A 14,298-nucleotide genomic window follows, 5' to 3' on the forward strand; every position below is an offset into this window, starting at 1 on the left:
GAGCACGGCGTGCAGGTTGACGGTGGGCGCGGCGCGCACGGCGGCGGCGAACGCTCCCAGCACGGCCGCCGCGCCCGCGCAGTCGCCCTTCATGCCCACCATGTGTGTGTTATGTTACCCTGTATAGACATACCTAGTAGCGTGAGGACCGACAGCATTCTCAGCGAGACAGAGCACGGCGTGCAGGTTGACGGTGGGCGCGGCGCGCACGGCGGCGGCGAACGCTCCCAGCACGGCCGCCGCGCCCGCGCAGTCGCCCTTCATGCCCACCATGTGTGTGTTATGTTACCCTGTATAGACATACCTAGTAGCGTGAGGGCCGACAGCATTCTCAGCGAGACAGAGCACGGCGTGCAGGTTGACGGTGGGCGCGGCGCGCACGGCGGCGGCGAACGCTCCCAGCACGGCCGCCGCGCCCGCGCAGTCGCCCTTCATGCCCACCATGTGTGTGTTATGTTACCCTGTATAGACATACCTAGTAGCGTGAGGGCCGACAGCATTCTCAGCGAGACAGAGCACGGCGTGCAGGTTGACGGTGGGCGCGGCGCGCACGGCGGCGGCGAACGCTCCCAGCACGGCCGCCGCGCCCGCGCAGTCGCCCTTCATGCCCACCATGTGTGTGTTATGTTACCCTGTATAGACATACCTAGTAGCGTGAGGACCGACAGCATTCTCAGCGAGACAGAGCACGGCGTGCAGGTTGACGGTGGGCGCGGCGCGCACGGCGGCGGCGAACGCTCCCAGCACGGCCGCCGCGCCCGCGCAGTCGCCCTTCATGCCCACCATGTGTGTGTTATGTTACCCTGTATAGACATACCTAGTAGCGTGAGGGCCGACAGCATTCTCAGCGAGACAGAGCACGGCGTGCAGGTTGACGGTGGGCGCGGCGCGCACGGCGGCGGCGAACGCTCCCAGCACGGCCGCCGCGCCCGCGCAGTCGCCCTTCATGCCCACCATGTGTGTGTTATGTTACCCTGTATAGACATACCTAGTAGCGTGAGGGCCGACAGCATTCTCAGCGAGACAGAGCACGGCGTGCAGGTTGACGGTGGGCGCGGCGCGCACGGCGGCGGCGAACGTTCCCAGCACGGCCGCCGCGCCCGCGCAGTCGCCCTTCATGCCCACCATGTGTGTGTTATGTTACCCTGTATAGACATACCTAGTAGCGTGAGGACCGACAGCATTCTCAGCGAGACAGAGCACGGCGTGCAGGTTGACGGTGGGCGCGGCGCGCACGGCGGCGGCGAACGCTCCCAGCACGGCCGCCGCGCCCGCGCAGTCGCCCTTCATGCCCACCATGTGTGTGTTATGTTACCCTGTATAGACATACCTAGTAGCGTGAGGGCCGACAGCATTCTCAGCGAGACAGAGCACGGCGTGCAGGTTGACGGTGGGCGCGGCGCGCACGGCGGCGGCGAACGCTCCCAGCACGGCCGCCGCGCCCGCGCAGTCGCCCTTCATGCCCACCATGTGTGTGTTATGTTACCCTGTATAGACATACCTAGTAGCGTGAGGACCGACAGCATTCTCAGCGAGACAGAGCACGGCGTGCAGGTTGACGGTGGGCGCGGCGCGCACGGCGGCGGCGAACGCTCCCAGCACGGCCGCCGCGCCCGCGCAGTCGCCCTTCATGCCCACCATGTGTGTGTTATGTTACCCTGTATAGACATACCTAGTAGCGTGAGGACCGACAGCATTCTCAGCGAGACAGAGCACGGCGTGCAGGTTGACGGTGGGCGCGGCGCGCACGGCGGCGGCGAACGCTCCCAGCACGGCCGCCGCGCCCGCGCAGTCGCCCTTCATGCCCACCATGTGTGTGTTATGTTACCCTGTATAGACATACCTAGTAGCGTGAGGGCCGACAGCATTCTCAGCGAGACAGAGCACGGCGTGCAGGTTGACGGTGGGCGCGGCGCGCACGGCGGCGGCGAACGCTCCCAGCACGGCCGCCGCGCCCGCGCAGTCGCCCTTCATGCCCACCATGTGTGTGTTATGTTACCCTGTATAGACATACCTAGTAGCGTGAGGGCCGACAGCATTCTCAGCGAGACAGAGCACGGCGTGCAGGTTGACGGTGGGCGCGGCGCGCACGGCGGCGGCGAACGCTCCCAGCACGGCCGCCGCGCCCGCGCAGTCGCCCTTCATGCCCACCATGTGTGTGTTATGTTACCCTGTATAGACATACCTAGTAGCGTGAGGACCGACAGCATTCTCAGCGAGACAGAGCACGGCGTGCAGGTTGACGGTGGGCGCGGCGCGCACGGCGGCGGCGAACGCTCCCAGCACGGCCGCCGCGCCCGCGCAGTCGCCCTTCATGCCCACCATGTGTGTGTTATGTTACCCTGTATAGACATACCTAGTAGCGTGAGGACCGACAGCATTCTCAGCGAGACAGAGCACGGCGTGCAGGTTGACGGTGGGCGCGGCGCGCACGGCGGCGGCGAACGCTCCCAGCACGGCCGCCGCGCCCGCGCAGTCGCCCTTCATGCCCACCATGTGTGTGTTATGTTACCCTGTATAGACATACCTAGTAGCGTGAGGACCGACAGCATTCTCAGCGAGACAGAGCACGGCGTGCAGGTTGACGGTGGGCGCGGCGCGCACGGCGGCGGCGAACGCTCCCAGCACGGCCGCCGCGCCCGCGCAGTCGCCCTTCATGCCCACCATGTGTGTGTTATGTTACCCTGTATAGACATACCTAGTAGCGTGAGGACCGACAGCATTCTCAGCGAGACAGAGCACGGCGTGCAGGTTGACGGTGGGCGCGGCGCGCACGGCGGCGGCGAACGCTCCCAGCACGGCCGCCGCGCCCGCGCAGTCGCCCTTCATGCCCACCATGTGTGTGTTATGTTACCCTGTATAGACATACCTAGTAGCGTGAGGACCGACAGCATTCTCAGCGAGACAGAGCACGGCGTGCAGGTTGACGGTGGGCGCGGCGCGCACGGCGGCGGCGAACGCTCCCAGCACGGCCGCCGCGCCCGCGCAGTCGCCCTTCATGCCCACCATGTGTGTGTTATGTTACCCTGTATAGACATACCTAGTAGCGTGAGGACCGACAGCATTCTCAGCGAGACAGAGCACGGCGTGCAGGTTGACGGTGGGCGCGGCGCGCACGGCGGCGGCGAACGCTCCCAGCACGGCCGCCGCGCCCGCGCAGTCGCCCTTCATGCCCACCATGTGTGTGTTATGTTACCCTGTATAGACATACCTAGTAGCGTGAGGGCCGACAGCATTCTCAGCGAGACAGAGCACGGCGTGCAGGTTGACGGTGGGCGCGGCGCGCACGGCGGCGGCGAACGCTCCCAGCACGGCCGCCGCGCCCGCGCAGTCGCCCTTCATGCCCACCATGTGTGTGTTATGTTACCCTGTATAGACATACCTAGTAGCGTGAGGACTGACAGCATTCTCAGCGAGACAGAGCACGGCGTGCAGGTTGACGGTGGGCGCGGCGCGCACGGCGGCGGCGAACGCTCCCAGCACGGCCGCCGCGCCCGCGCAGTCGCCCTTCATGCCCACCATGTGTGTGTTATGTTACCCTGTATAGACATACCTAGTAGCGTGAGGGCCGACAGCATTCTCAGCGAGACAGAGCACGGCGTGCAGGTTGACGGTGGGCGCGGCGCGCACGGCGGCGGCGAACGCTCCCAGCACGGCCGCCGCGCCCGCGCAGTCGCCCTTCATGCCCACCATGTGTGTGTTATGTTACCCTGTATAGACATACCTAGTAGCGTGAGGACCGACAGCATTCTCAGCGAGACAGAGCACGGCGTGCAGGTTGACGGTGGGCGCGGCGCGCACGGCGGCGGCGAACGCTCCCAGCACGGCCGCCGCGCCCGCGCAGTCGCCCTTCATGCCCACCATGTGTGTGTTATGTTACCCTGTATAGACATACCTAGTAGCGTGAGGACCGACAGCATTCTCAGCGAGACAGAGCACGGCGTGCAGGTTGACGGTGGGCGCGGCGCGCACGGCGGCGGCGAACGCTCCCAGCACGGCCGCCGCGCCCGCGCAGTCGCCCTTCATGCCCACCATGTGTGTGTTATGTTACCCTGTATAGACATACCTAGTAGCGTGAGGGCCGACAGCATTCTCAGCGAGACAGAGCACGGCGTGCAGGTTGACGGTGGGCGCGGCGCGCACGGCGGCGGCGAACGCTCCCAGCACGGCCGCCGCGCCCGCGCAGTCGCCCTTCATGCCCACCATGTGTGTGTTATGTTACCCTGTATAGACATACCTAGTAGCGTGAGGACCGACAGCATTCTCAGCGAGACAGAGCACGGCGTGCAGGTTGACGGTGGGCGCGGCGCGCACGGCGGCGGCGAACGCTCCCAGCACGGCCGCCGCGCCCGCGCAGTCGCCCTTCATGCCCACCATGTGTGTGTTATGTTACCCTGTATAGACATACCTAGTAGCGTGAGGACCGACAGCATTCTCAGCGAGACAGAGCACGGCGTGCAGGTTGACGGTGGGCGCGGCGCGCACGGCGGCGGCGAACGCTCCCAGCACGGCCGCCGCGCCCGCGCAGTCGCCCTTCATGCCCACCATGTGTGTGTTATGTTACCCTGTATAGACATACCTAGTAGCGTGAGGGCCGACAGCATTCTCAGCGAGACAGAGCACGGCGTGCAGGTTGACGGTGGGCGCGGCGCGCACGGCGGCGGCGAACGCTCCCAGCACGGCCGCCGCGCCCGCGCAGTCGCCCTTCATGCCCACCATGTGTGTGTTATGTTACCCTGTATAGACATACCTAGTAGCGTGAGGGCCGACAGCATTCTCAGCGAGACAGAGCACGGCGTGCAGGTTGACGGTGGGCGCGGCGCGCACGGCGGCGGCGAACGCTCCCAGCACGGCCGCCGCGCCCGCGCAGTCGCCCTTCATGCCCACCATGTGTGTGTTATGTTACCCTGTATAGACATACCTAGTAGCGTGAGGACCGACAGCATTCTCAGCGAGACAGAGCACGGCGTGCAGGTTGACGGTGGGCGCGGCGCGCACGGCGGCGGCGAACGCTCCCAGCACGGCCGCCGCGCCCGCGCAGTCGCCCTTCATGCCCACCATGTGTGTGTTATGTTACCCTGTATAGACATACCTAGTAGCGTGAGGGCCGACAGCATTCTCAGCGAGACAGAGCACGGCGTGCAGGTTGACGGTGGGCGCGGCGCGCACGGCGGCGGCGAACGCTCCCAGCACGGCCGCCGCGCCCGCGCAGTCGCCCTTCATGCCCACCATGTGTGTGTTATGTTACCCTGTATAGACATACCTAGTAGCGTGAGGGCCGACAGCATTCTCAGCGAGACAGAGCACGGCGTGCAGGTTGACGGTGGGCGCGGCGCGCACGGCGGCGGCGAACGCTCCCAGCACGGCCGCCGCGCCCGCGCAGTCGCCCTTCATGCCCACCATGTGTGTGTTATGTTACCCTGTATAGACATACCTAGTAGCGTGAGGACCGACAGCATTCTCAGCGAGACAGAGCACGGCGTGCAGGTTGACGGTGGGCGCGGCGCGCACGGCGGCGGCGAACGCTCCCAGCACGGCCGCCGCGCCCGCGCAGTCGCCCTTCATGCCCACCATGTGTGTGTTATGTTACCCTGTATAGACATACCTAGTAGCGTGAGGGCCGACAGCATTCTCAGCGAGACAGAGCACGGCGTGCAGGTTGACGGTGGGCGCGGCGCGCACGGCGGCGGCGAACGCTCCCAGCACGGCCGCCGCGCCCGCGCAGTCGCCCTTCATGCCCACCATGTGTGTGTTATGTTACCCTGTATAGACATACCTAGTAGCGTGAGGACCGACAGCATTCTCAGCGAGACAGAGCACGGCGTGCAGGTTGACGGTGGGCGCGGCGCGCACGGCGGCGGCGAACGCTCCCAGCACGGCCGCCGCGCCCGCGCAGTCGCCCTTCATGCCCACCATGTGTGTGTTATGTTACCCTGTATAGACATACCTAGTAGCGTGAGGGCCGACAGCATTCTCAGCGAGACAGAGCACGGCGTGCAGGTTGACGGTGGGCGCGGCGCGCACGGCGGCGGCGAACGCTCCCAGCACGGCCGCCGCGCCCGCGCAGTCGCCCTTCATGCCCACCATGTGTGTGTTATGTTACCCTGTATAGACATACCTAGTAGCGTGAGGGCCGACAGCATTCTCAGCGAGACAGAGCACGGCGTGCAGGTTGACGGTGGGCGCGGCGCGCACGGCGGCGGCGAACGCTCCCAGCACGGCCGCCGCGCCCGCGCAGTCGCCCTTCATGCCCACCATGTGTGTGTTATGTTACCCTGTATAGACATACCTAGTAGCGTGAGGACCGACAGCATTCTCAGCGAGACAGAGCACGGCGTGCAGGTTGACGGTGGGCGCGGCGCGCACGGCGGCGGCGAACGCTCCCAGCACGGCCGCCGCGCCCGCGCAGTCGCCCTTCATGCCCACCATGTGTGTGTTATGTTACCCTGTATAGACATACCTAGTAGCGTGAGGGCCGACAGCATTCTCAGCGAGACAGAGCACGGCGTGCAGGTTGACGGTGGGCGCGGCGCGCACGGCGGCGGCGAACGCTCCCAGCACGGCCGCCGCGCCCGCGCAGTCGCCCTTCATGCCCACCATGTGTGTGTTATGTTACCCTGTATAGACATACCTAGTAGCGTGAGGGCCGACAGCATTCTCAGCGAGACAGAGCACGGCGTGCAGGTTGACGGTGGGCGCGGCGCGCACGGCGGCGGCGAACGCTCCCAGCACGGCCGCCGCGCCCGCGCAGTCGCCCTTCATGCCCACCATGGAGGTCTGCACAAAACAAATACATGTCGGAGAATTACCGAATTGTGCCATCTATCGCCTTTCATAGGCGTTATCACGCAATCTTTGACAAATAGAGCAAACTAGGGTGTTACAGTACATCTGAGTGGCGTTCGACGCAGTTCCACCAAATCGTCATAGAGTGCGCTGCGGCGCTGCCTAAACAATAGAATGCAGAACAATTAGCCTCATGCATGAAGTTTATATTTGAACGAAATATGTTTTATTCGGATGTTTGTTACCGTTATATCATGTTACAAATGCATTTCCGTCTTTTAATTACCATTTAATTACTTAAAATTATAAATAAAAAGTATAAAAATTTGCCCGCGAAAAGCTAGCGAGCGAAACGCTCGAAACGCCACGTGACGTCACGCGTTCGACAGATTAGTGTCATTAGTAGCAAACGTCAGTTGGGCCGCCCAACGTGTGACGTCATCACGCTCTGTCGAATTCGCGCCAAAAATTATGAGCGTTTAAACCGCTCAAAAATTTTCAACATTTTAAATATTTTTTAATAAAATAATGTTAAGGTTTACAAAAGTATTTTTATCATTTCCGGTGTTCCAACGATATAAATTATGAATCCAAAAATAAAAATAAATTCATGCATGGAGCTAATTGAAGAAAATGCTGTCAATCAATCGGCTGATGAGCACGAACGGGAGGAGATGACGACGTTGGCGGTTCCTGGGTCTAACCCACTGGTTTGCGTCGGATAAGAAATGTAACGTGTGCTGTGATTTGTAAACAGTCTTGTGTAGTAAAGACTGTGAGTTGAATATCGTATTTCATTGAAAGCCCTCGTCATCCACGATTGAAGGTTCTGATGCGCTGCCGATAGTAAGATACGCCTACGATTCCGACATACATAACTATCTACATAAATACTGAAATCATGACATTGACCGATGAGGGCTCCCGCGTTTAATTTCGCCACTAGATTAGAGGTCTTTCAATGCATAGAAGATTTGAGGGTTTCGAGCTTTTTTATCGGGAATTTTCACTCCTTATTCATAATTGTGGTAAATCTGTGTCCGTCTTTGATTAATCATAGTAAACAATAGATATAGCTCAATAAATGTCTACATTTTTTGTTTTTATTGACAAATATATTTAAGCTTAGAATAAATTTAAAAGTGGAAAAATTACTGCCTTGGGTGAGACTTGAACTCACGGCCTCTGGTTTTTTTAAATATATTTAAGTCGTATTTAATTTTATTTAACTTCTAGCCTTGACACTGAGTCTTATAAACTCCCAGCACATTGTAAAACAGAGATACCTAAAGCTGGCGGGCAATTAGCAGCGCGGCCGACGCTTTAGATACCCATTCCTTGACTTTATATTGACTCACTGACCAATCATCAAAATTCTTAGGTACTTCTAGTAAACATACGCACCCCAAATTGTGACCCCAAATAGTATTTAACATATAAAGCAAGGAAAAATTCAGAAATGTCCAAATTTAAATCGTTTTGATTGGATTTAACTCACCCTAGCCTTAATGCTAAGACCACTAGTCTCATAGACGATGCCTTTGCCCACCCAGGTCACACTCTTATCAACCCCGGGCACGTTGTACTACAGGGACCCTTTTTTTTGTTCACGGAGTGGGCGAATGCTTTTACGTACCGTCCCCCCGGCCGCGAGAAGGCCATTGATGGGGGGGGGTGTGTGGGACTCGCCGCTCCTGTCCCCTCTCAACTGGCGAGAGGGGAGGGAGAACCTGGCCCTACCCGCTAAACCCACTCCGGCGTTTCATCCTCTTTGCCGTTTGTGAGGGCGCCATGGGATCGAGTACACTCTACCATGGCGCCCCCCGGCAGCCCCGGCTTGGCGCCAGGACACCCGCACAATGGCGGGGGATCAGAAACGCCGGATCCCCCCCTGACGACGTATGTGGAGTCGTGCAATGCGGGTCCCGCACCCGCTGGCCCCACTAAGGACAGGGACACTAGTGCTGGCGGGCAGCTGGCGGCGCGACCGACGCCATTAATGCCGCCTATTAACACTGACTCACTGACCGATCATCAAAATTCTAAGGCACTTCTAATAGACGCATAAGCTTCAAATTTTGGCCAGAATTAGTATTTAGCCTATGAAGTAAGGGAAAAGTCACAAAAATACAAATCTCCAAATACAGACAGAATAGTTTTTTAACGCGCGCCAGTCGTAACCTAAATGAGTTGTCTAAAAAATTTGATGTAGATATATTCAACTGTAGATTTCCTAGCGTGAGACGTAATCTAGTGCAGAGATATTTTGAGTCTTTGGAGTGAGCGTGTTGTCGCCTTCTTGAATGCCTATACTAGTTACTTTATTACTCTCTTTTTTTTTTGCCTTTTGTCTTCATTGCTAAGTTGATTTGTATTTTAGTTACTCCCTTATTAGTTATCATTTGTATACGCTCTGTTTACATATGTGGCTGCGATAGTGCGCAACCTTAGTATAGTACCTATTAGCTTGTATCATGTCACTACCTGTGAGTTCCTATAATTGGCTTCTTGTATCACCTATAATTTTATGTTAATGTCACAGCTGTTGGATCTCCAAATAAATAAAATAAATAATAAATAAATGGGATTTTACTCACCCTAGCCTTGATGCTGAGACCACCAGTGTCATAGACGATCCCTTTGCCGACCCAGGCCACACTCTTATCAACTCCGGGCACGTTGTAGGACAACGCCACTAGTGCCGGCGGGCAGTTGGCGGCGCGTCCGACACCGTAGAGGCCGCCCATGCCGCGCGCTTTGAGTTCCTCGCCGCGGATGATGGTGGGTTCAGGGAGGTCGAGCTCTTTGGCCACGCGGCAGGCTTCCTGGAATACAGTAAATAAATACTTATTATACACAGACTTATTATATATTGACAGGTCTGTCAAGCCATTTCCGTCAGTAGAGAAAGGAGGCAAATTTAAAAAATGTAGGCGCGAAGGGTAATCGTCACATAGAAAATTTGAATTTCGCGGCTTTTGCTCCTGACAAACTCGTTTGACCGCTATAACTTCCTAGCCGAGTCGGTGGTGCCTCCGGAACTACACTCTGTTTATTTGTGTGTTTGTCACTAATATGTGGTATTTTCTATAAAAAGGGACCTTATTGTCGATGGCGCTTACGCCATTATAAACGATGCTCCGATATAAATACATTGCCGCGCGATGCTGTGCGGCGTAAGCACCATCGACAATAAGGTCCCTTTTCATAGAAAATGCCCCATATTTGTTCCTGAATTACGTGTGTCTTTGATTTACTTTGACGCAAGATATTCTGTGTGAGTGAGATTATTATTATTTTGGGCCGAGCAAAGTCTTTTACCTTTCGAAATGAACGCTTGTATGATGGACCCGACTATCGATACTGCAATATGTTACTATTATGACCTCTCCCGTACATGACTGGTACTAAAAACTTTTTTAACTTTAATCCAGCCATTAAATTTCTCACTCTTGTTTTTAGGGTTCCGAACCCAAAGGGTAAAAACGGGACCCTATTACTAAGACTCCGCTGTCCGTCTGTCTGTCACCAGGATGTATCTCATGAACCGTGATAGCTAGACAGTTGAAATTTTCACAGATGATGTATTTCTGAAGCCGCTATAACAACAAATACTAAAAAGTACGGTACCCTCGGTGGGCGAGTCGGACTCGCACTTGTCCGGTTTTTCTAGATAATTTGTGAGCAGTTATTCTGAATAGATTTATATATTTGAACCTCAATAAACTTGTCGACATTCATGATGTTGCAAGGTGTGTCAGCGATCTTGGCAGCGAGGCGGGTGGAGTCCGCAGCCGCTTGGATGGCAGCCAGCTCTTCAGTGGACAACGTGCTGTCTAGCAGGGAGGGATCTAGCGGCCCTACGCCTTCGTCTTCCAGTTCGCCTTCTAAAAAAAAATTATAATTATGACCACTTACAAAATGCCACGGACCACCTTTTTGGATATCATACTCAGTGTTGGCCGAAACGTTAATGCAATTAACCATTAACCAGTACAAATAGAAACCGGGCCGGAGCGCGCATTGTACTGCGGGTAGCAGCGGGCGATCGCCATCGCACTCGTTCTAGTATATAGCACATATGGTCCTGACCTCTCTGGTCGTCACTGGCGAGCTGTATCTCCACATAGACAGTCCTAGCTTGCGGCGTGTCGGCGGCGGCGCCGAGCAGCGCGGGGCCGGAGCGCGCAGTGTACTGCGGGTAGCAGCGGGCGATCGCCATCGCACTCGTTCTAGTATATAGCACATATGGTCCTCACCTCTCTGGTCGTCACTGGCGAGCTGTATCTCCACATAGACAGTCCTAGCTTGCGGCGTGTCGGCGGCGGCGCCGAGCAGCGCGGGGCCGGAGCGCGCAGTGTACTGCGGGTAGCAGCGGGCGATCGCCATCGCACTCGTTCTAGTATATAGCACATATGGTCCTCACCTCTCTGGTCGTCACTGGCGAGCTGTATCTCCACATAGACAGTCCTAGCTTGCGGCGTGTCGGCGGCGGCGCCGAGCAGCGCGGGGCCGGAGCGCGCAGTGTACTGCGGGTAGCAGCGGGCGATCGCCATCGCACTCGTTCTAGTATATAGCACATATGGTCCTCACCTCTCTGGTCGTCACTGGCGAGCTGTATCTCCACATAGACAGTCCTAGCTTGCGGCGTGTCGGCGGCGGCGCCGAGCAGCGCGGGGCCGGAGCGCGCAGTGTACTGCGGGTAGCAGCGGGCGATCGCCATCGCACTCGTTCTAGTATATAGCACATATGGTCCTCACCTCTCTGGTCGTCACTGGCGAGCTGTATCTCCACATAGACAGTCCTAGCTTGCGGCGTGTCGGCGGCGGCGCCGAGCAGCGCGGGGCCGGAGCGCGCAGTGTACTGCGGGTAGCAGCGGGCGATCGCCATCGCACTCGTTCTAGTATATAGCACATATGGTCCTCACCTCTCTGGTCGTCACTGGCGAGCTGTATCTCCACATAGACAGTCCTAGCTTGCGGCGTGTCGGCGGCGGCGCCGAGCAGCGCGGGGCCGGAGCGCGCAGTGTACTGCGGGTAGCAGCGGGCGATCGCCATCGCACTCGTTCTAGTATATAGCACATATGGTCCTCACCTCTCTGGTCGTCACTGGCGAGCTGTATCTCCACATAGACAGTCCTAGCTTGCGGCGTGTCGGCGGCGGCGCCGAGCAGCGCGGGGCCGGAGCGCGCAGTGTACTGCGGGTAGCAGCGGGCGATCGCCATCGCACTCGTTCTAGTATATAGCACATATGGTCCTCACCTCTCTGGTCGTCACTGGCGAGCTGTATCTCCACATAGACAGTCCTAGCTTGCGGCGTGTCGGCGGCGGCGCCGAGCAGCGCGGGGCCGGAGCGCGCAGTGTACTGCGGGTAGCAGCGGGCGATCGCCATCGCACTCGTTCTAGTATATAGCACATATGGTCCTCACCTCTCTGGTCGTCACTGGCGAGCTGTATCTCCACATAGACAGTCCTAGCTTGCGGCGTGTCGGCGGCGGCGCCGAGCAGCGCGGGGCCGGAGCGCGCAGTGTACTGCGGGTAGCAGCGGGCGATCGCCATCGCACTCGTTCTAGTATATAGCACATATGGTCCTCACCTCTCTGGTCGTCACTGGCGAGCTGTATCTCCACATAGACAGTCCTAGCTTGCGGCGTGTCGGCGGCGGCGCCGAGCAGCGCGGGGCCGGAGCGCGCAGTGTACTGCGGGTAGCAGCGGGCGATCGCCATCGCACTCGTTCTAGTATATAGCACATATGGTCCTCACCTCTCTGGTCGTCACTGGCGAGCTGTATCTCCACATAGACAGTCCTAGCTTGCGGCGTGTCGGCGGCGGCGCCGAGCAGCGCGGGGCCGGAGCGCGCAGTGTACTGCGGGTAGCAGCGGGCGATCGCCATCGCACTCGTTCTAGTATATAGCACATATGGTCCTCACCTCTCTGGTCGTCACTGGCGAGCTGTATCTCCACATAGACAGTCCTAGCTTGCGGCGTGTCGGCGGCGGCGCCGAGCAGCGCGGGGCCGGAGCGCGCAGTGTACTGCGGGTAGCAGCGGGCGATCGCCATCGCACTCGTTCTAGTATATAGCACATATGGTCCTCACCTCTCTGGTCGTCACTGGCGAGCTGTATCTCCACATAGACAGTCCTAGCTTGCGGCGTGTCGGCGGCGGCGCCGAGCAGCGCGGGGCCGGAGCGCGCAGTGTACTGCGGGTAGCAGCGGGCGATCGCCATCGCACTCGTTCTAGTATATAGCACATATGGTCCTCACCTCTCTGGTCGTCACTGGCGAGCTGTATCTCCACATAGACAGTCCTAGCTTGCGGCGTGTCGGCGGCGGCGCCGAGCAGCGCGGGGCCGGAGCGCGCATTGTACTGCGGGTAGCAGCGGGCGATCGCCATCGCACTCGTTCTAGTATATAGCACATATGGTCCTCACCTCTCTGGTCGTCACTGGCGAGCTGTATCTCCACATAGACAGTCCTAGCTTGCGGCGTGTCGGCGGCGGCGCCGAGCAGCGCGGGGCCGGAGCGCGCAGTGTACTGCGGGTAGCAGCGGGCGATCGCCATCGCACTCGTTCTAGTATATAGCACATATGGTCCTCACCTCTCTGGTCGTCACTGGCGAGCTGTATCTCCACATAGACAGTCCTAGCTTGCGGCGTGTCGGCGGCGGCGCCGAGCAGCGCGGGGCCGGAGCGCGCAGTGTACTGCGGGTAGCAGCGGGCGATCGCCATCGCACTCGTTCTAGTATATAGCACATATGGTCCTCACCTCTCTGGTCGTCACTGGCGAGCTGTATCTCCACATAGACAGTCCTAGCTTGCGGCGTGTCGGCGGCGGCGCCGAGCAGCGCGGGGCCGGAGCGCGCAGTGTACTGCGGGTAGCAGCGGGCGATCGCCATCGCACTCGTTCTAGTATATAGCACATATGGTCCTCACCTCTCTGGTCGTCACTGGCGAGCTGTATCTCCACATAGACAGTCCTAGCTTGCGGCGTGTCGGCGGCGGCGCCGAGCAGCGCGGGGCCGGAGCGCGCAGTGTACTGCGGGTAGCAGCGGGCGATCGCCATCGCACTCGTTCTAGTATATAGCACATATGGTCCTCACCTCTCTGGTCGTCACTGGCGAGCTGTATCTCCACATAGACAGTCCTAGCTTGCGGCGTGTCGGCGGCGGCGCCGATCAGCGCGGGGCCGGAGCGCGCAGTGTACTGCGGGTAGCAGCGGGCGATCGCCATCGCACTCGTTCTAGTATATAGCACATATGGTCCTCACCTCTCTGGTCGTCACTGGCGAGCTGTATCTCCACATAGACAGTCCTAGCTTGCGGCGTGTCGGCGGCGGCGCCGAGCAGCGCGGGGCCGGAGCGCGCAGTGTACTGCGGGTAGCAGCGGGCGATCGCCATCGCACTCGTTCTAGTATATAGCACATATGGTCCTCACCTCTCTGGTCGTCACTGGCGAGCTGTATCTCCACATAGACAGTCCTAGCTTGCGGCGTGTCGGCGGCGGCGCCGAGCAGC

The 14,298-nt window shown here is 58.8% G+C and overlaps 1 protein-coding gene across 1 annotated transcript in view; it reads right to left on the reverse strand.

Annotated features, from left to right (window-relative positions):
- LOC134750993 (probable aminopeptidase NPEPL1) overlaps positions 1-14,298 on the reverse strand; it is a 39,682-nt gene that overhangs the window by 22,298 nt on the left and 3,086 nt on the right. Inside the window, exons 4-6 of the mRNA XM_063686297.1 lie at positions 10,504-10,670; positions 9,384-9,611; positions 6,632-6,777 (exon numbers count right to left, since the gene is read on the reverse strand). Coding sequence (XP_063542367.1) covers positions 6,632-6,777; positions 9,384-9,611; positions 10,504-10,670 — 541 coding nt within the window. The remainder of the gene's footprint in view (positions 1-6,631; positions 6,778-9,383; positions 9,612-10,503; positions 10,671-14,298) is intronic.

This window comes from Cydia strobilella, chromosome 21 (assembly GCF_947568885.1).
Source record: "Cydia strobilella chromosome 21, ilCydStro3.1, whole genome shotgun sequence".
NCBI lineage: Eukaryota > Metazoa > Arthropoda > Insecta > Lepidoptera > Tortricidae > Cydia > Cydia strobilella.